Source organism: Neomonachus schauinslandi, chromosome 11, assembly GCF_002201575.2.
Source record: "Neomonachus schauinslandi chromosome 11, ASM220157v2, whole genome shotgun sequence".
In the NCBI taxonomy this organism is placed as follows: Eukaryota; Metazoa; Chordata; class Mammalia; order Carnivora; family Phocidae; genus Neomonachus; species Neomonachus schauinslandi.
In genome coordinates, this window is record NC_058413.1 from 72,587,073 (window position 1) to 72,607,569 (window position 20,497).

Here is a 20,497-nt window from a genome sequence, read left to right on the forward strand (position 1 = left end):
TCTCAAAAGTAAACTGTTCATACCTGAGAGGATAATGGGCAGTATGATACTCTACATTACTGGAAGTCACAGGCCTGCAGACTACAGGGATGCTCTGTGGTTCTCCAACAACATTTTCAGAATTATCTGCTATTGTCACATTTTCCAATTCAGTGGGAATCTATCTGAGCAGATTTCTTAATTGCTCTGATCCTTCATCAGTTGCTCTGATCCTTTGCCTGTCTACCAAAACTTGTCTCTAAGAAAGTGCCCAGCCATTCAGTATTTTCATTGAACTCATTTTTCAGGGTCATTTTCAGAGCATGTAGACCCCAGGGAACAAGAATCTACCACTGGTAAAGAAGAGGAGAGAGGTATTTTAAGTTCTATACTTCCTTCATCACAAGTTCTTTATCAAAGGCAGGACTCTCGGGAAGTTCATCAACCTCTGTTGCCTGCCATGGAAAAGTTTACACCTGGTAAGACACATATGTAGCGGATGATAGACAAGCACATAAATGAAGCAAATTTGATGACTGAAAAAACAGACTTGAGGATAAAATTATTTCGAACAGTGCTTTTATATAATCTTTCATCCTTTTTGTTTTAAGGAATGATTGTTTGAGCTTCATGTCTCTTTGGCCTGCTGTGGCAGTTCTGACACGAACATTCAGTGGCATTCAGTGAGAGAGGGGGTCTGGAATGAATTAGACTGAAGAACATGTAGCGGAGATGAACAGACCTTCTTTACCGTTGCAAAGTTAGCTGTAACAGCTGAGGCAGTATTGCCAATATTGAGAATAAGATCAGACCTTGAGTCCCTAGTTTGATCATTTATTAGCTGTGAGGCAGTGAACATGTTGCTTACTCCTTCCTCTTCTGTTAAAAAGGGGGCTGCTGGAGATTAAATGAGATAGTACACATGAAGTACAATGCCTGGCCCATAGTAACACCCTGTACAGGAACTTTTTCTTCTTTTTTTAAATCATTGATGCCAAAATGAAATAAGAATAACAAAGCTTATAGCAAAGCAGTGATCATAGTGGCTTCTTCTAATTAACTTCGTAACACTTTGGAGCTAGTAAAAATGGAAACTTTGCCAAAGGTTTTGGTCATTCAGTAGCCTTATTTTTTTGTATGTGGGATGTAATGATAGGACTCAATTTGAAAGCATCTGCTGGCAATGAAAAAAAAAATGGAAGTAATTTTGTTAAATTGCAGTTACCTAAAATTAAATTTTATCTTTTTTTCCTCAAAATCGCAACAGTTGACCTTGACTTTCCAGAATTGGAACACACTTTTCCAAATTTGCATCGTCAGCTATTTAAACCCTTAGAACCACATCCAGATTTTGATATATCATCATCATACTCTGGGATTTCTCAAGACAGCAGAGACTTTTACCAGGTATATTAATGTAGATGCTTCATTGTTGTGAATTTCCAAAACCAGTTTATCTTTTCTTCTGTTAGAACAGAACAATGGTTCTTTTCCTTGGCTGCCGATTAGAATCACGTGGAAAGCTTTTAAAAATCCCAATGCCCAGGCTGTACCCAGACCAATTAAATCAGAATCTCTAGGAGTGCTTAGATTATCAGAAAACTTTTTTTGAGCTCCCCAAGCAATTATAATGTGGAACCAAGATTGAAAACCAGCTATACTAGAATTTTGTCCGTCAGCCTTATCTCCAGCTAATGAGTATAATCCATATAAGGCTCAAGAATATTTTTATTGTTTTTTTTTTATTACTAATTTTACAAAATTTAAAGCCTCTTCCTATTATAGTAAAGCAGCTGAGATTCAAACCTCGGTCTTTCTGCTCCCATACCCTGACATCCCAGGCTGTCCTACATAATAGTTCCTGCCTTTAGAAAATGATCTTGTCGGGGCGCCTGGGTGGCTCAGTCATTGGGCGTCTGCCTTCGGCTCGGGTCGTGATCTCAGGGTCCTGGGATCGAGCCCCACATCAGGCTCCCTGCTCAGTGGGAAGCCTGCTTCTCCCTCTCCCACTCCCCCTGCTTGTGTTCCCTCTCTCTGACAAAATCTTTAAAGAAAAAGAAAGTGATCTTGTCGCATTCTAAACTATCTGGTTAATTTGCAATTTGTTTTCTAAATAATTTTTTTTTAAGTCTCTTTCATATTGACTGAAATGGAAGAATTGGGTTTAAATAAGCAAATTATTAGTGTGAAAGTAAAGTGGTAATTAAGGAAGAGTAGTATCATAGGAACAGGACTATTGATCCAATTGGTAATAATCAGTATGTCAGCCTTTCCCTGTTGTTTTCCATCAGAACTCAGATTCTTCATGTGAAAGCCACCATGCTGTTGTAGCGTCCAAAAGTACAGTTTCCTTTACAGCACTGAGAACCAGCCTGAATTCGTCTAACATAAGCCCGAACCAGCAACCGGATCCTCATTTGGCTCATGCTACAGCTCAGATATTTACTACAGAAAATGCTGAGGGTATGATTAAGTTAGAAAATACTTTTCCATGGTTTACATCCACTTTCCTTGGAAATTGTGCCTAGCAGCTCTTGGTATGTCTCCACTCCTGTCCCCACCCATTCCCAGTGTTACAGCTTCTGTTTCTGTGTATTCATTTCAATAATAGAATGCTCAGTTTGCATTTTTACAGTTCTGAACTTGATAAAAAGCAAAAGTGCTGCCTCTTGTTCCTCAGCTTCCTTACCTCAACCCTTACAGTTTTAAGTATCCTTCTAAAACTTCTTGTACAAATTGTATATACACACACGTTTTTATATGAGATACACATGCACATTTTAGTCTGAGTTCTGTTATTGAAATCAATAGTCTCTCTTAGGAGAGTCTTAGGATTCTCTCTAGTTTTCATCATGTCTAATAACCATATTTTATTAGACTAGGAGAAAATACATCGTGGGAGCAGAATTATTTGAAAATCAGTGATCATCCTTTTAGTTTTCTATTCATGTATACATACATCAGCTTTCACTCCTCAAATTGTAGGAAGTAATCGGACTTCATTACTCCAATTTAGTTCAGACTATTAGAGATTGTATCTGTATCCAGATTTTACAACATGTAATTATGGTTAACTTATTTCTTACAGGATCTGAACAATCTTTTCAACAGCTTCTGCCAGAATTGTCTTCACAGGAGGGGAGCCAGCATGTTGATCTATCAAGTATTTTCACCATTGAAGCAAGAGATTCTTCCCAAGGCATGGAAAATCAGAACGACTCTGAACAGACTAAAATACAAAATAAGGAAAAAAGTGTTCATTTCCACCTCTGTGTAGGAAATTTACAGAGTTCAGTCTTCAGTTCATCTGATGAGGCTAATGTATTTCATCCCTTAAGTCTACAGTATAGCACTCCATGTGGGTCAACGTCTAGTGAGTGCTCAATAAAAGCCCAACCAGAAGGCAGAAAAAGACTGGGTTTTGAAGAACTATCAGAAAGAGGACTCAGTGGAGACGAAAATGAAACCCGTGGGGTTTTAAACATAAATTCACATGTGGAGGAAATTGATTCTCAATCCTGTGTCAAAACAGTGGAGATGGGAACTTCAGTTCAGGCACCATATTCTGTTCAGAATGAAAAATATTTTGAGAATTCAACTAAGGCAGAAACTCCAAAAATCCTAAGAAACCTTTCTCAACTAGCACAGTCAGAGCTCTTTTTAAGTCCTGGATCATTACAGAGCTCAGTTCCAATGTGGGTAAGTGAAATCTGTTGTATGTAAATAAATTCATTTCCAGGGAAGTCTTTTGAAACAAAATTCAACAGAAGCAACCAAGATACTTGCTAATATTCCTGAGATAGTCAATCTTGTCATCATTGGAAATCTCCAATAAAAGGTCTTGCTCCCCGTTGACACATCCCTTTTCTAATGGCTTGGCCTATATGCTTCAGCCTCTTTGTACTGCATTAATCTACTCGGTTTCAACTCCAGTCACGTGAATATGGTTTTTGCCTTCTAGTATTGTCCTTCCACTGATAAACATAGAAGTTATATTGAGAGCAAGAGTGACATCTAGGCCACAGATACTTTATTTTGCAGCTTTTGTTTTGTTGGAGTGGTTTTGTGTTTGGTTTGCAAATTCTTCAGTGTAATTAAAGATACTTCCCTCTAAAAATGTAATTTGGCAGCAGGGGCCTCCATTTGGCTGCACCCCACGAGCTACTGCTTTCGATAGGTTTCTGGTTACCCCCTCAGGTTCTACACAGCCCCCAGTCAACCCGCGTTTGTACTATCTGCATAGCCCCATAATAAGCATTTGAACTTATAACCCTTGCAATAGCAATTTTCAGACAATTATTTCGCCCATCCCCAAAGTCTTAGTATTTCTAAAAGTGGGTTGGATGTGGGGGAGGCACCACCGTGGTCTTCACAGACCACTGTTCTTCCTCTGTAACGTATTTTTACACTTTCAAGGGTATGGTTTCCTTTTGAATTTACTGCACAGGAGACAGAATCTGGCCATGGTATAATGGAAGAACCAGAGCTTACACTAGTAAGCGCCAGTGATACCAGTATTGCTGAAATGGATTTTGCAAATCTAACCCTAGAAGAAAAGAAAGGAAATGAAGCAAAAAACAGTTCTCAGGTAAATTTCATAGCTCCCTTTAATATGAATACACCTCATTTACACAGCAACACATAGCTGAGAATAAGGAAACAGGTAAGCTTTTCCACTTTTGTTTCCACATAGCATTTTTTTCCGTTAAGAATTGTTTGCAAACTAATTTCCTTCCCTTTCCTGGGTGCAAATGTGCTTAGAGCAACTGACAGCTGACAGGAGAGGGATGGACATTTATCTTATGATGCTATAGATTTCATTAGGACTTGGAAGGGTTGGAACTCAGGAATGAATTGATTCAATGAATGATGGATTTCGTTCCAAAAAAGTTCTGAGGCAGCAGAGCTCTTAGAAGATAAGTAAAAATCAGACCCGAGGGCGGATACAGAACGAGTGCTATTACTTTATGAGTTTATTTTGTGCGTGTCCTGAAGAAAAAATGAAGATGTACATCAAGTTATAAAACACCAAGATAGGTTTTAAGTTCTTTTAGCTGCAGGTTCCTTTTACTTTTCTCCACTGCAAGGAAACCATTCCTCCTGGCTCACTTCACTTCTTAGAAGATAGTCATTGGAGGGAATTCACCATAAATTTAATTCTTATTTACTAAGATTCTAGATTACAATAGATAAATTCACTGGTAACAAAACTAAGAAAAATCTAAGTCCCCACCCACTGTTTCAGTGTATTAAGAGGGAAACTCTTACAGAGAAGTCCCAGATTCTAGAGTACTACGGCAGGACCTTTTTTGTGGCCTGATACGGTATTAGATTATTTATCTAATAAATGATTCCACACCTAGTACTTGTTGCCATGATTACTGATAAGGGTAATTTGGGGAAGCAGGAGACAAGTAGAGCTGATGCAGAAGTGGTGTGGAAGAACTTGACAGGAATCAGGGTGGGGGGTGTGGGGAGCTTTTGGCTAGAGTAGGCTGGTCAGGTAAAGCATTTTAATAGGAATAAAGTCAATGTATTAAAACTTTCCCTTCCCAGAAAACTTAGTCCTATAGTTCAGATGTGAGAACCAGCACAAAGAAAGTAGAATAGGAACGAAGTCTATTGAATACAGATTCCTATACTGCATTTGCGGATTAGAGCGTAAGGCACAACTGCCTACCTCCCCCAAAGACCACATCTCTTTGTCTACCAAAGGGAACCAGGGCTTTAAAGGTTTAGAACCTGTGCTTGTGATTCTGTTCAGTGAGATGAAAAGTGGTAAATTCATCTATAATTTTTTTTGCAATTAGGTGAGTGAATTTCTGCCTCTTGTATCAGAAACAGAAACCCCGGATTATCCAGATGTATCTGAACACTGCAGTGAGGAGCAAGTGATCCTGTCTGCAGGTATGCCCTTGAGCATCTGAAATGCTTAGCGTTAAACTGAGGGGCCGGCAGAGTTCCTGATTCAGTTCCAGTATTCACACTGCCCCACAATCTTGTACACTGCTGGCACACACAAAAAAAGCTTCAACTTTTTTTTTTTAACAGAAACCCCTCCAAAGATTATAGCTCTACCTGGGAGCTTACAAGAAGCATTTATAAAGAGGAAAAAATCATTTATGGAGAGATCCTCCCAGAGACAGAAAGAAATAAAGAATAAAATTCGTATTCCTGAAAATTCTCAAACCAAAATAGCTAAGGAGAAGCCTACAGGTATGTTCCACACAATCTGCATCAGGTCTCACAAAGAGAATGTAGCTTTGTAATATTTGCCAAGTCACTTGTTCTCTGCTCAGGCTCATCTGTGAGTCGCCTGAAGGGTGTGAATAAGGTTAAGGTTAGAGTGTCACTTCCTGAAGACAGAAAGACTGCACAAGCCCTCATGCATCAAAGGGCCCCAAGGTATAGGTGTGTGTATATGTGTGTGAGTGAATAGTAATTTACATTCCTAAAATGTGTGTCCTTAATTCTATATTATCAATTTCTTACAGATCATACAATCAGTTAGCTGAAGTCAAACAGCAAAGGGAAGAGAAAGCAAAGCAAGATGCATATGCCCAAAACAGAGCAAGGGCAAAAGAATTTCATAAGGTGAGCTAGGCCCCCTACAATTTTTCCCTGTCTAGGGTATATATACTGCAATGGATAACTGCTAAATTTTGTTTTTTATTCCTTCCACAGAAAACACTAGAGAAACTTCGAGCCAAAAATACATGCTGACTTTCTACTAAAAGTATAAGGGTTTTTTTTTAATTATGTGTAATATAGGCAAAATTATTTAAAGTCAATAAATTTTTATTTAAGGAATTTTACATATGATTCCTTCCACTTCCAATCACCGTAGTTCCTCCAAAGTCAGAATCATAATCTTCAAGATAGCCCTGAGAACAAGAGTATACACACTGGTTAAACTTGGGAGACATTTCTTCTTTCCCACTTGACCAATCATGGATAGAAGCAGCTAAATCTTGTATCTCCTCAGGAAAACATAGCACTATTGAGTAACTATTACATCCTATGGAGAATTCCAATATTTGGTCACAGCGTTAAGAGCTCTTGGTTTTAGTCCCACAAGCCCTCTTTGAAATGACCTAGAAGTTATTTTTTTCAAATGTATACATACCTTTTAAAAAGAACTTGTTCAATCCACAGTTGTCACGGTCAGTCCTACATAACAGAACATAAAAGTAAGGTTCCATTTCCAGAGATGACCATGTAAACTGAAGCCAGCCTCCGTCTGTTAAATCTATTGTATTACAAGTTGCATGGTTATTAGCAAGAGTGATTTAGCAAAAGATATTTGCAAGAGTACAGATCTAGGCACGCACTGTTCAATATACTAGCCATGTATGGTCAGATGAGAATTTGAAATAATAGGACTATTACCAAATCACATATGGCTTCTGTTACATTTATACTGGACAGTGGTGCTGATCTAGCCAACAGAAATAGAACAGGGTTGATAAAATGTTCCCAATAGGCTGAATGCTAGCAAAGTAGCAGAAAAAAAGAAAACCTACTGGGAAAATTTTTTTACGGTCATGTCCACAGCAAATGAGAAACTGCATTCTCAAAGCCTTGGTAATGACCATTATATGGTAAGAGAATTAACTTGCCAGAGTTCTCTCGGTTGGGCTTCTTCAATCTCCACTTGAATATGGACATTACTTCAAAAACTCCCCACCTATGGAAAATTTTAAAGTTTAGACTACATTTTTCAAAATGCACTTAATTAGGTTCCCAAGTATCCTGAAACCCAGTTCTGAACTAGTAGTATGTGCTGAAAATTGCAGACTTAAAACTACATAAGGTGCAGTAATTGTTTTCAATCCAGTTCATTGAAGTGCTGGGAATACATATTCATTTGCATTCAAACCCCAATTGACATGAAATGCCCTCTGATTATTAACTCCAAAGGTAACTATTCCTGTTTCAGTTAACTTTTACTTAGAGCTTTTGCTGGAAAATACAGCACAGATTTCATTTGGATGGATGTTCAGAAAGGCTAATTTCATTCAGCGCATTCAGAGCAGTTGAACATTTTGCCCATCATCATAACATCACAAATCACTGGCAAACAGTATAAACACACATTGTGGGCTTTTAACATCAAGAGTTTTTGTTTTTGTTTTTTTTTTTAAGTGGTGAGGTAATGAACTACCAGGATTAGCAGCTGTCAAAATTAGGTAAATAAAGGGATTCCATCTCCTATAACATAGGGCTTTTGAAGGGAAATCTTACCTGTAATCTTTGGGATCCAATGTCTTTACTCCAGGGCCCTAGAAGTCAAATTGTAGAAGTACACTGATTAGAGATCTAATTGTTTCTAACGTTGAAAAGTCTTAACAGAAATGTTACAGGCCTCATTGTCACCACAACAATAAACTTGCTGTGATGGAAGCATAACCTGTGTCTCAATGTAGCCACATCAACAATTTCTGGACACCATGAACAACAGTGCCCATTTCCATCTAGAATGAGGCTTTACAGAAGTTCCTCTCAAGCTTATAATCTGTACAAAGGTTTCTGCCTCTATAAGTCCTGCTGTTTTGCTAACCAGATGCTGTCAATAAAAGCAAAGCCTTACCTGTTAGGGCCTGAGCCTGGATCTGCCTGGTTCTCAGTTTCCAACACCCCTAGAAAAACAGAAGCATTAGTTCCTCCTGAAGATTATCTCAAATTGAACAGTATGAAAAACTAGAGGAATACTGTTTCAATAAAAATACCAGGTTTAACATGCACAAAGCCAAGAAAACCAACGATGCCAGATACTGAGTTTCTATTGCACTGTCTCTTGAACACCCAGCAGGAATGAGCTGCTGAGAGCAGATACCATGCAGTGCGATCCTGACAGGTATGTAAACCCCTCTACTTCAAGGCTACCTGAGAAACTTCTCTCTAGAAATTTAAGTTCTTGTAATATGTAGAACCTTTATTCCTAATTGCCACTCCAATAAGACATTACCTGCATCTTAAGTTATAAACCTAGTCCCCATTATCTTTCCTGTCTCTGTATAACACACATACAGAACTATGAAGGGAAATCACTAAAAGAAATGATGCATTAGAAACAAGATCAGTTGCTCAGATTGTTAGGCAGAATTCCTTAAAAAAATTCAGTATCTCTGTTATAACATATCCAAATATGTTATTAGGATGAACCATAGGAATTGTTTAATAAAGATACAAAAGGGGGCATTTTCATGTTATTTCCTAGATAGTCTCTTCAGTTTGTCCAATTCTGTGTGTAAGTTTTATGGCAAACATTTTTACCAAGATCTTGATATTCTGTTGCATACCCAACTACTGCACACAACAGTACGCTGACCTCACAACTTAGGTTTTTTCAGAACGTTTGGATCCTTAATAAATTTCAATAGAAATCAGATGTTCCACCTACCTCTAAATGTGAATCACGAGTTCAAATCCTATTCACCCCTACAGATAAAATAACAGAAGATTTAAGAACAATTTGTGATTAAAATTTAAAACCTAAATATATGACTAGCATCCAAATTTTAACTATTTTTTAAGCTATAGCCAGCTCTGTCAGAATTAAGTTTTAGTTCATGTCTGTATCATTCAGCAGTTGAACAGTTAAATTCATCATCTGAACTGTAATAGTACCCCAAAGATTACACTGTTCCCGAAGGAAACTTACCTAAACCATCACACCCTAGAACTGTACAGATTGTTGGGAATATGCCAATACCTAAGATTTAAAAAAATTTGACTATTAGGTCTTGTATAAAGTTTTAGCAGTTATATGTCTTGTAGTTCTTTCCCACAGATCTAACACATAGTTCTGTGAATAAAGGAAACCACACATATACTCTATGAGGCGTTTCCAACGATGTAGGTCTACAGAGAAAAAGCCCCATCGGGATAGACCTCAACCATTGTTTAGTTTTAAATTGGAAGATTCCACAAGAAAAACAATTAGAACAGTGATCTGCTCTCAGTCACCGAGTTCAAAATTGTGCAAAAAGCCAAACATTTACAACAAACTTAAAGAAATCGTTCCATAAATTACACAGTAAGGATTTTTAAAATGCTTACAGGAAGGAGTGAGTCTATAATGAGAATAAAAACCAAATACTAAAGATAAGTACAAAGTAGCTACTATAGAACCAAAGGAAGGAAAAAGATTTCCGTATCTAAAAGTCCTGATTTTGGCAAACTCCAGTATCACAGTATGTTTTGTCTAGGACATTCCAGATTACAGCAGTGTTTAATTTTTTGCCTCACCTTAAAAAATACCATTATTTGATATCACGTACTAAAAAACAGGAAAATATTAATGTGGCTATATTTCTGTTCTTCCCATTTATGAAATCACTGGAAGATAAATTGTGTGCTTTTTAATTACCATTTGCATCATTCAAATTTAGGAAATCTTATGTCCTCTAGTCATTTCTAACATTACACTACTAAATCCTACACCTCATTTTAGATTATGCATTAGTTTAAAATTATGTAATAATGTGTGGAATGAGAATATCTAGTATTCTGATAATTTCAATATAAACTTAGTTTGTGGAGACCCTTTCCTGCTAGTAAAGTGAAGCTTGCACTTTACCACTATAAAATGTGTGAACCCTAAAATTCATTTTTCTGAAATGTCAAACAGAAATTGTAAACTGGCAAAATGTCTTTCAGTAATGAAACCTGTGGAGGTTTAAACTGTCTGACAAAGTACATTTCAACAAATCTAATCCAAAAACTCACCTAAATCATAAGACATACCTTTAAAGTCCAGACATTGTATTCAAGTGAAAAGCCTAAAAAAAAAAAGCATCTTTGTTTCATGTCAGCATTGAAATTAGAATACTAATTCAAGCTGAGATTTCTCTTACATACTTTTTTTTTTTTAAAGATTTTATTTATTTTTGACAGAGAGGGAACACAAGCAGGGGGAGTGGGAGAGGGAGAAGCAGGCCTCCCTACCAAGCAGGGACCCTGATGCAGGGCTCGATCCCCAAGACCCTGGGATCATGACCTGAGCCGAAGGCAGATGCTTAATGACTGGAGCCACCCAGGCGCCCTTTCCCTTATATACCTTTAGTAATTCTACAGTCCTGGAACTGCCCTTCAGGTTTGTCAATATACCCACCATCACTTTAATCTGTTTCAGGGATCTTGTTCCTTCTTATATGTATCAAAACTCATACTGTGCCATGAGTTCTGGGTTGCAAAAGAGGATTTATTTTTTGCACTTAGTCTAAGTCTTTGTTCACAAACTAAACAAAAACAAGCACAAGTGCGATCATAAAATACAGTATATATTTACTGGCATAATCAATATGCAGTAGTGATAAGAAGTGGTAGCTGAAATAGTCTAGGTAACTAGTAATTTCTTATTATGGTAGTACATATTTGAAGCTAAAGGTCACTTTTATCTGAATATAACTGCGATCAAAATGGTTTCAGGTACTCTGAGGAATGGATGGTTGGTTGTCCATCATTAGTGATTACTGTAATAAAGGTTTACAATCTCTGTACTTCTTTGAATGCTCAAGTGATGCTTTTAAGTGCTTACCCTGAAATAAACAAGCAGAGGCAAAACAGATCTGTTTATTATTTCACAAGTGATTATTTCTGCTACATGCCTCAATTTCTTCTACGTGTATAATTCCACCATTTTAAAATATTTTTTTCTAGTAATTCTTTACGAGTTTCACTAACTTGTCATTCTTTTTTTCTCCTTAGCAGGTTCTTTTTTATCACTATGCCAACATACGTATTTGTGTTTTTCATCTTTACTTTCTACAAAAAACCGTTTTCTCCGTTCTATTTACCTTAACATTCATATTCCTATCTCTTTTCAGGCCATTCTGTCCTGTCCAGTATTTTTGGACTTTGATGCTCTCTTTTTAGACAAAGCGGCTTCTTCAGTATATTCTTCTTGTTCTAAATACACATTCTTCATCTTTGGTACTTCAGAACTTATTATGAAATCATTAAAGTTGTCCTGCATAAGAAACACCAATTATTAAATAACTACTGAATTTCATTGCTTTAGTAATTACACATAACTGAACTCTAGGTTACTTATAATAACCTGGTGACTCAGGCCTGTTTTTAAAAACCCAAATTCAGCTTATTTTTTATTAGAAAATCCTAATTAGACATCCTAATAGCAAAACATATTAAACTTATTAACAGTACTGAAAAGCCAACATTCTGACCAAGTATCCAAATAATCCCTATTTTTCTTCTTACATTTCCTGTACCAAATCCATTGAGCCTTTCAAAAATTAAGTTCAGAATCTAAGATAGTAACTAGTGGATTAAATTCTTCCTGTACAACTGCTATCCTCCTGAAATGGGATAAAAATGTCACTTACCACCAATTTGATATCACATTCATCATGTTCAAGATTTGTTGCAGCCTCATCCTCTGTTCTGTAACATTAAAATATACCCTCAGACAACAAAATCATCTAGAACCCAGTAATATACTGTCATGATATACAAATGAAACAGCAATACTAGTAAGGAGAAAAATTATGTTGTCGTGTATGACATCCCAAAATGGATGGCTCATGTGCCAAGCTCAAAGCTCAACTACAACCCAGATAGGCTTAATGTATCTATGCTCCCATCACTATTCAAGTAACAACAAATCCATAACATAATATGGAACAATTAACATTAAAATTTAAAAAGATTAACTCAATAAAACTTAGGACCTCAATTATGTCACGATTAAACTTACTCTGATTCAATAGGAGAGAGAGAACCATCATCATCCAAGTATTTGTATCTACGACTGTCAAAATCTTCTTTTTCTAAATCTTCACCAACATTCATTTGTTTCAAGGATTCCTTGAGGTAGTATTCATACTTCAGTTTTTCAAGGTAGTTGAAAAATCCTCTCGCCACTGCTTGCTAAATATCAAAAGCACTTTATGTAATGGTCTTACAAAATACAAAATTTTCTTCCATGACTTAGCAGATACCTTATGTTCCAAAATGAAAAGGATCCCTTTACCACAAACTCTTAAGCGATTTTGATTTACTCACTCTGCCATATGTGGATCACATACACCAGATGCTGGTTGTAAGAAGAATCCACTATCTACCTAGCACATTATCAAATTTACGTAAGTTGTTGGAATACCAAGAAAAACTAAGCACAAATCTTATATTGTTTGGGAATTTCTAAAGACGTTATTTTTATTTTTTTTGAAGATTTTATTTGACAGAGAGAGAGAGACAGTGAGAGCAGGAATACAAGCAGGGAGAGCAGGAGAGGGAGAAGCAGGCCTCCCGCTGAGCAGGGAGCCTGATGTGGGGCTCTATCCCAGGACTCTGGGATCATGACCTGAACCCAAGGCAGACGTGTAACGGCTGAGCCACCCAGGCGCCCCTCTAAAGACATTTTTTAAAATTTTATTTCATTTTATGTTAGTCACCATTCATTACATCATTAGTTTTTGATGACTGTTTATGTATAACACCCAGTGCTCCATTCAATACCTAAAGACGTTTTTAAATGCAAAGAGAAACAAATCCCTTATATTCACATAATCAGCTTAAAACATAAAAGGTTAGTATTTTTTCACATCACCGATTCTAGAGCAAAAGATTATAAATTATGCAATCATTTAACTCAAGTATTTGAGAGTTTAATGCTAAGTTGTCAGGCAATTCTGTCAAAATCAAATATTCAGTATCTGTAAGAAAATGACTTCTACTAAAGCCACTACACATGGAAGATATGTGTAGGTTTGACTTAGGTTACTAGAAAACTGGGAATCACTTGAATTTTAGGGATGATACTTAAAGACCTGATGAGATCAAAGGATTTTATACCAACAGCCTTGAAGCACCTCATATATGGGTATATTCATTGAAACTGAATATACCAGTGAAGAATCCACCCAGAATGGGTTGGTCTTGAAGTGGCAGATAAATCGGTACAAAAGGATATTATCAAAGTCACAGATTCTATGTTCCACGCACACCTAAATTCTAAAAGTGGCCAACAAGTCATTTCAGACATTTTAGCTATATGTATTCACACATATAAAATGCTGACTGACTTACCTCAAAGGTTAAAATTTTTCTCCAAGGTAATGGTTTTCTTGCATTCTCGGATTCTAAAAATGGGAACCCAGATCCTTTATCTTGAACTTGTTTCTTATTTATTTGGGAACGTCTAGTGTTTTTTCTCCCTTTTGGTCTTCCTCTTGGTCTTCCTGTTGGTTTATATTTCCTCTTTTTACGTTTCTTTTTTTTGAATCTTTCAAAAATAGCTTTTAAAGTCAATGGTCTTGGTTCGAAAGATGAGTCACTAGATGAATCCCTTGCCTGAACACCTTCAGGTGAATGAACAAACTTTCTAGTAGGGTTTCTTTGCCCCTGTTTAGGGGAGTAAGGGACACACTGAGTTTTAAATAAGCTGCTACCAGAAGAAGAGTTATCACTAGAAAAAAAGGGGAAAAAATTAATTGCACTTTTATATTACTGAATGCTTATTACCATAAGGTACTTTTCTTCCACAGACCAAAAACAGGAAAACATGCTCAGGGTAATTTTTTAAAAAGACAGGCTCAGGACTAAACCAAGCACTTACCTCGGACTACCTAAAATGGACCATAATGCCATGATGCCATAGCACTTACCAAAACATGACCTTCCAAGATAAATATCAGAATTTTAATTTCCAAAGGAAGGCAGTCTTGTTTAGTGCTAGAGCTTGCTAAATAAAACAAGAGTAGCCTAGCAAACACATACTTAATTTGAATACAACAGAAATGCTGATTTGATTTCCTAGTGATTATTTCCACCATGCCAGCACTATTGTAATGTGCATTACCCCAACAAGTTGATTTTTAAGCAAGATCCCCCACTGATGTCTATTTTCCTTTTGTAAGATTAGGATGATTTAGCCAGGAAGAGATACCAAATTGGCCCAGAGAATATTGTTTCCCCGGGGTTAAGAACGTGTCCCACTGTTAACTACATAAACTGGAGACCTGTGTAAAACAGGTTTTCCTTTTCTTTCCTAATTATTGAAAATTACCTTTATTGCTTACCCAGTAATAAAAATACAGTAAACCTTATCAGCAAATCTAACCAGCTTTGCAGTAAAAATCTAGTGGTGGTTGATTAAAATAGCACTTACCTTTCATTTTCAATTTCCACAGCTGAATTAGATGCCATTATAGAGTTAAAAAAATTCATTCCTGTTACATATTCTCCCAAGTCCTTCTCCAAATTGTCTTATTCGTCACTTATTTGCTTCAGAGTTCTGACAATTCGGTAAACGTGATGTAGTTTCTCTGAACAAATGCCAACACAGCTAGTATCCCAGTAATACAAAATTTGATGTAGTCAGATTATGTCACATTTTATGTAAATTAAGGCAAAATCATATACAAGGCCCTTAATATTTTTATGTAGGAATCATCCATTTCAAATCAAATTCTAAAATGTAGAAACTGAATTCACGGTTTCCATTTTTCAGTTGTCTTCTCAATCTTATCCAGTGGAGTAAGATTCCAGAACAGTATTGTCATTTCCAAAAAAGTATTAAACATCTTCCCATGATACAAAATGTAATTTTACTAACCATGTAATGTACAATTACAAGTATTCACATACAATTAATGGCCAAAAAGCCATTTTTCAAGAGCAGATGGGAACTTCTTGGAAAAACTTTTACATACAAAGCCAGAAGGCAGTGTTGCCTCAGTGTATCAGGAAAAAGAATCACGATTTACTACCTCAATCCAATCTCCTGAATTTCCATTTGTAGCCTCTTCTCATTCATGCTATGATTCATCAGTCACTGTGAAACCTCTTCCTTGGCATATTATCTCTTTGCCACTATGGGTACTAATTAACAAGTTCGGAATTCTCAAACTTCAATGAAAGACTAATAGACCACACAATGGTGCCCTTTGTCTTTTTATTCTCCTTGGAAAATCTGACAATAGTGGGCGAAAAAGCGAAGAGGTCTTATTTTACCACCTTATCTCCCTTTCAAGGGATACCAACATTCTTCCGTTTTTGTCTTGTCTTTAGTATACCTGAGAATGACAACTGAGTAGTTAAGAATGGAATCCTAGGATAAAATGACAAAGTATCTCAAATACAAGAAATCATCAAGGTCAGGTAGAGATTTGCAAAATGTCCGATGGAGTCGTGGAAATTTCATGGTTATGTTTTGTTGGTAGGGTTTTAAAATGCGAAAACCTAAGTATTCATGAAATAACTGCTCAAAAATGAAATTTAACAAAAATTGGGTTACACGGCACTAATGGTATACCAGAGGTTATAGGTGTCTTTTAAATATTAGCACATGACTCCAGCACAGTGGAGTTAACTCAAAAACCAGTTTTCCGGAAACCGTGTAGAAAACATTCCTAAGGAAGTGTACTTCTTATCCCAAGATTCGGCGAGAGGCCATGCGGCGAGGTAGCGCACTTACTTAGAGTTATCAATCCCTCCAACCCCTTACTATGCCTGACCTTGGGGTTGAGTGCCTCCAGGGAGCACCTCACCTCACGCAAGAAGGCGTCAGAAATGGTTACCTCGCACTTACGAAAAATCACAAAACGTGCACTGTCCGGAATGCTTCATTTTAAGTATCCAGACACAATGCAGCACGCCTATGAACGCGTAGGTGTGGCTACAGTCCAGCCACGAAGCCCTCAGCCCACGACCGCGAGCCCTCCACCCTCCGGGCCTGCCTTCCGCGGCTCGAGCCAACGGAGCAACGCGGGGATCCCGGGAAAAGCTAGCTCCTCCCTCGCTCACCAGGCCCGATAGTCGTGTCCTCTTCCTACCCACCCAGACTGGCGGACAGCTTGCACCAAAGGCGCCGGCCCACCACGGGCCTCAGCTGCGTACTCGCGCCCCGCAACCCAGGCCTCCGACGTCCGCATTCGGCAACCTCCAACCCTCGGCACCCCAACAAGCCAACAACAGCTTACCTCCACAACCTCGCGGAAGGAAAGGAAGACCCACCCCGCGGCCCAGCTAATAGTGGGCCCGAAATCTCGCGAGAACAATTGAACGCCACAAGGAAAAGGAACGGTGGGAGGAGGGAGACGCGGGGCGCCATTGTGCCCGCCGCGAGAGGTGGGGCGATTGGCGGTGGGCGGTGCCTGAACGCCCAAATGCGGAGGCGGCGGGGTTGACGGACAAAGTCAGGATTCAGGTGCCAGCTTCGCTAACCTTGTAGGCACGTGGCATAGTCAAGAACCTTTCCAAAAATGACAAGAACAAATTGTGGGGCCAAGTAAACAAATTGTGGGGCCACACAAATTGTGTGGAGTGGATGTGAACTGCGAGGAGTCAGCCACTCTTCTGTTTCCGGTGTCTCGCATTTGCTGAGCTGTTGTCGGCTTTTCTAAAGCCTTTGGGGGTGTGTGCGTGGCGGTGAGTGTGGTGCTGGCTGTGTTTTGTCATGTCTACTTTTGCCTTCAAAAATCTCTTCTGTGTGAAACTGACAGGCTCATGCTTTGACCGTGACTCCAAATGTGTAACCTTTGTTCTGGAAGCCGGCGTTACTCCATAGCACACCCCATTCCCCTCTCCACCTTTGGACTTGTTTCGTTAGCTCGCTCTTTCCCCCCAAACTGAGGCTCAGCCTCCAGGACTTGGTTAACGTTATCCCAAGACACCAGCGGTGGATTTTTTTTTTTTTCCTACGATTTTGATTCCTTAGTCCCCTGAACGGCCACTGAGTGTTGAAACAGTTTAAACTAGTTTAGTTTTGGTGATTTTTTTTCCCCCTAAAGGAGTTACAAAAAGGAATGAGCTGGTTTGATGGGTCCACTTTCAGACCTCTTGTATCATATGATAGAACCGTAAAGCTGCCTAGTTCTGTATAGGTAGTGTCATCCCAGGATTGAACAGACCTGGAAGGTAATCTGATCTCTTTACTCAATTTCGCTCTAAATATTGAAAAAAATTCCAGGCATGAAAGTCGAATCCTCTAGGCATCTCCACAGTCTAGGAAATACTTGGAAGCTCCAGGGCAGGTAGGGCATGCCTTACTCACTGCCCTATGTGGGAGCTGGCCTGGCTGTGGAATTTGTGAGGCTCAGTACGAAATGAAAATGCAGGGTCCCTTGTTCAAAAAGCAGGGGGAAGCACCACTAAAGGTGCTAAAATATGAGCCATCTCCTTTCTTGTGTAGTATCTCCTTTGACTTGTCATGGTGTTCTAACTTTGTTTTTAATTATAATAGCATGTTAATTGTGCTATTATTATGCTGTTATTATTAATAGAAATTTGCTATTTGATACTAAAGTAAAGAAAAAATTTTAAATTTTTAAATTATTAGCATGAGTTTTACTTCTTATAGCATGCAATGCGAGTTTTAAATACAAATGTATTAACTCCTATGCAGAATGGATGAAATTCACAGTTCATATTTCGTAGTTCATACAAACATGTGTTTTGTTCTTACTAGAACAATGGAGACTGCACAAAACCAACTCACCTGTATTTTCTTTTTTTTTTTTTACTTCTTTGTTGTATGCGCATTCTACCAACACTATAGAATCCGGGGACTTTGAGTTTCGCAGAATTCCACAGATGGTGGGTCCACCAGATTTCTGTGCTCATGGGGTTTCATAAATGCTTTATGTGAATGAGGTAGCAAGGAATAGTGGTAGACATGCACTTTGCCCCTCTGGCCTCTGGTCCTGCACATGCTCCATTGTCCTATTGGCCTTAAAAGTTCAAATATAAAGTTAAGAATTTCAGGGTGGTGACAACAGAGCATTAAACCAAATGCCATTCTGAGCACATGGCCCTGTGTCATTATACTAATTGCACACCCCTGAGGCCAGCCCTATCCCAGAGCCTTATGAGTCTGATACACTGTAAATATTCAATAAATAATTAAGGCTGAACTGGTGCCCACGAGGAAGGCACTTGGACGACAGAACCACAGTCCTATCTTCAAAGAGATCACAGCCTGGGTGAAAGGAACAAAGCAAACAGATGATAACTCTGAGTGCTATAAGATGGCTCTGTACAAATTCTTCCTTCTAGGAGCTGAAATGTGTCATTCCGTCACAAGTTAACCCGTATGGTATAATGTGAGGAGTTCTGGCTTTACAGAGGGCTACATTTGGTTTTGAATTATTTCTGCCACTTTAATAACTGAGCGATCTCGAGTAAATAATATATTCTCTCTGGCCTATTCCTCTTCTGTAAAATGAGAATTATAATATCTATTTGGTGTGAGAGGCTCTGAGAGAACGTAAAGTGCCTAACATGGTACCTGTTATAGAGCAGGCTGCCAATAAATGGTTATCAGCTTGGTTGCTACAGTTGGCCTACCCTGTCAGGCATTGTCTCTGCGGCTCTACTCATGCAGCTGTCTCCCCTTTATACTCTTCCCTTCTTTAGACCCTCCTTCTGAGCCACTGACTCCCAGCAATGGAATCTGGAGGGTAAATATCATGTGCCTCCTTGTGGCCTAAAGCTGTCCTCCTAGAGCCACACTTGAGTTTATATTAGAACCTTTCTAACCCCCTTCTCTCATCAATCCAGCTTCAACCTCCCCTCCTCCCTCCCACATAAACACATTTATACACACATTACCACACTGCCTTCTGGGCTGTTGGTTTGCCTGAAGTTCTACATTTCCAAACCAGTTATTCAACTGTAGCCTCCCGGGGTTGGACTTTGTTTTTATTTTGGTGGGGAAAGAAAACAAGCAAACAAAAAAAATCTGACCTTTTAAAGATAGCAAAGGGTGTAAAATTAGGATTGTATTTGAATTTAAACTTGTCTTTATTACTCCTACTATAAACAGAAATATCTAGAATGCTTTATTTTCCTCATTATAAATAAATACGGTATTGAGCAGATTTTGACATGTTCTTAATTAGTATTTTCTGATAAAGAAAATATAAGATGTTAACATTTAGAAAACCTAGGTGAAGAGTATACAGGAATATTTATATGTATTCTCTGTCCATCTGAAATTAATTTCAAAAAAAAAAGTTAAAATGTTTCATTCCTGAACAATTATAGATTGTTCAACTGAAAGATATGCTTGAGATCATTGAAATATGATTATATAGGACTTGGGGCCCATTATCAACAGTTGATATTTTATTTGGGAGACTGATTATGCATATTATGTAATTAAAGAATAATAAAATTTGGTATTTGATGAAGTACTTATGTAAATGTTAAGTCCTAAATGTATGAGATTAGCATGTTTGTGGAGGATATGTTGTTTGAAATTATCATCAAAACCAGAAACCCAGGAATGCCTGGTGGCTCAGTTGGTTAAGCATCTGCCTCCAGCTCAGGTCATGATCCCAGGGTCCTGGGATGGAGTCCCGCATCAGGCTCCTTGCTTAGCGGGGAGCCTGCTTCTCCCTCTGCCTGCCGTTCCCCCTGCTTGTGTGCTCTCTCTCTCTCTCTGACAAATAAATAAATAAGATCGTAAAACAAAACAAAAAAACAGAAACCTGATTTCTAAGAAACCTGTGAATCTTTGGAAAATTTTTTTTAAAAAGTGGGGGTGGGG

At 38.2% G+C, this 20,497-nt stretch overlaps 2 protein-coding genes and 8 non-coding genes across 15 annotated transcripts in view; 1 reads left to right on the top strand and 9 right to left on the bottom strand.

The window, feature by feature from the left end:
* Nucleotides 1-6,788, top strand: part of CEP295 (centrosomal protein 295) — a 54,277-nt gene extending 47,489 nt beyond the window's left edge. The window contains 10 exon segments of the mRNA XM_044919747.1: nucleotides 288-534; nucleotides 1,263-1,386; nucleotides 2,271-2,442; nucleotides 3,068-3,678; nucleotides 4,427-4,567; nucleotides 5,790-5,886; nucleotides 6,031-6,195; nucleotides 6,279-6,384; nucleotides 6,474-6,573; nucleotides 6,664-6,788. Of these exon segments, the coding sequence (XP_044775682.1) occupies nucleotides 288-534; nucleotides 1,263-1,386; nucleotides 2,271-2,442; nucleotides 3,068-3,678; nucleotides 4,427-4,567; nucleotides 5,790-5,886; nucleotides 6,031-6,195; nucleotides 6,279-6,384; nucleotides 6,474-6,573; nucleotides 6,664-6,702 (1,802 nt within the window). The 3' untranslated portion in view covers nucleotides 6,703-6,788.
* Nucleotides 6,504-16,942, bottom strand: TAF1D (TATA-box binding protein associated factor, RNA polymerase I subunit D). Of its 6 annotated transcripts, XR_002479763.2 has the most exons (13): nucleotides 16,929-16,942; nucleotides 15,116-15,292; nucleotides 14,035-14,413; nucleotides 12,701-12,873; nucleotides 12,330-12,387; nucleotides 11,781-11,953; nucleotides 10,729-10,763; nucleotides 9,644-9,694; nucleotides 9,383-9,420; nucleotides 8,570-8,618; nucleotides 8,224-8,261; nucleotides 7,106-7,228; nucleotides 6,504-6,863 (listed from the first exon to the last, which is right to left on the bottom strand). XR_002479763.2 is itself a non-coding variant. In XM_021679119.1 (7 exons), exons 2-6 carry the CDS (start codon nucleotides 15,172-15,174, stop codon nucleotides 11,807-11,809), a joined length of 816 nt encoding a protein of 271 aa, XP_021534794.1. In that variant the 5' UTR covers nucleotides 15,175-15,292; nucleotides 16,929-16,942; the 3' UTR covers nucleotides 11,504-11,522; nucleotides 11,781-11,806. The 6 variants fall into 6 exon arrangements, 2 of the variants coding, with proteins under 2 accessions (XP_044775683.1, XP_021534794.1); XR_006540948.1 differs by lacking the exon at nucleotides 9,644-9,694; XR_006540947.1 differs by having other exon boundaries at nucleotides 7,106-7,666; nucleotides 9,644-10,763.
* LOC123326318 lies at nucleotides 6,949-7,075 on the bottom strand. The gene has a single exon (XR_006541022.1). It is a non-coding gene; the product is annotated as a small nucleolar RNA SNORA25 (small nucleolar RNA).
* On the bottom strand, nucleotides 7,448-7,573 carry LOC123326325. Its single transcript, XR_006541029.1, has one exon. It is a non-coding gene; the product is annotated as a small nucleolar RNA SNORA32 (small nucleolar RNA).
* Nucleotides 7,973-8,045, bottom strand: LOC123326314. The gene has a single exon (XR_006541018.1). It is a non-coding gene; the product is annotated as a small nucleolar RNA Z40 (small nucleolar RNA).
* On the bottom strand, nucleotides 8,332-8,466 carry LOC123326319. Its single transcript, XR_006541023.1, has one exon. It is a non-coding gene; the product is annotated as a small nucleolar RNA SNORA1 (small nucleolar RNA).
* LOC123326317 lies at nucleotides 8,689-8,826 on the bottom strand. Its single transcript, XR_006541021.1, has one exon. It is a non-coding gene; the product is annotated as a small nucleolar RNA SNORA8 (small nucleolar RNA).
* On the bottom strand, nucleotides 9,527-9,598 carry LOC123326339. The gene has a single exon (XR_006541043.1). It is a non-coding gene; the product is annotated as a small nucleolar RNA SNORD5 (small nucleolar RNA).
* Nucleotides 9,747-9,879, bottom strand: LOC123326326. The gene has a single exon (XR_006541030.1). It is a non-coding gene; the product is annotated as a small nucleolar RNA SNORA18 (small nucleolar RNA).
* On the bottom strand, nucleotides 11,121-11,247 carry LOC123326333. Its single transcript, XR_006541037.1, has one exon. It is a non-coding gene; the product is annotated as a small nucleolar RNA SNORA40 (small nucleolar RNA).
* Nucleotides 16,943-20,497: the final 3,555 nt, after the last annotated feature.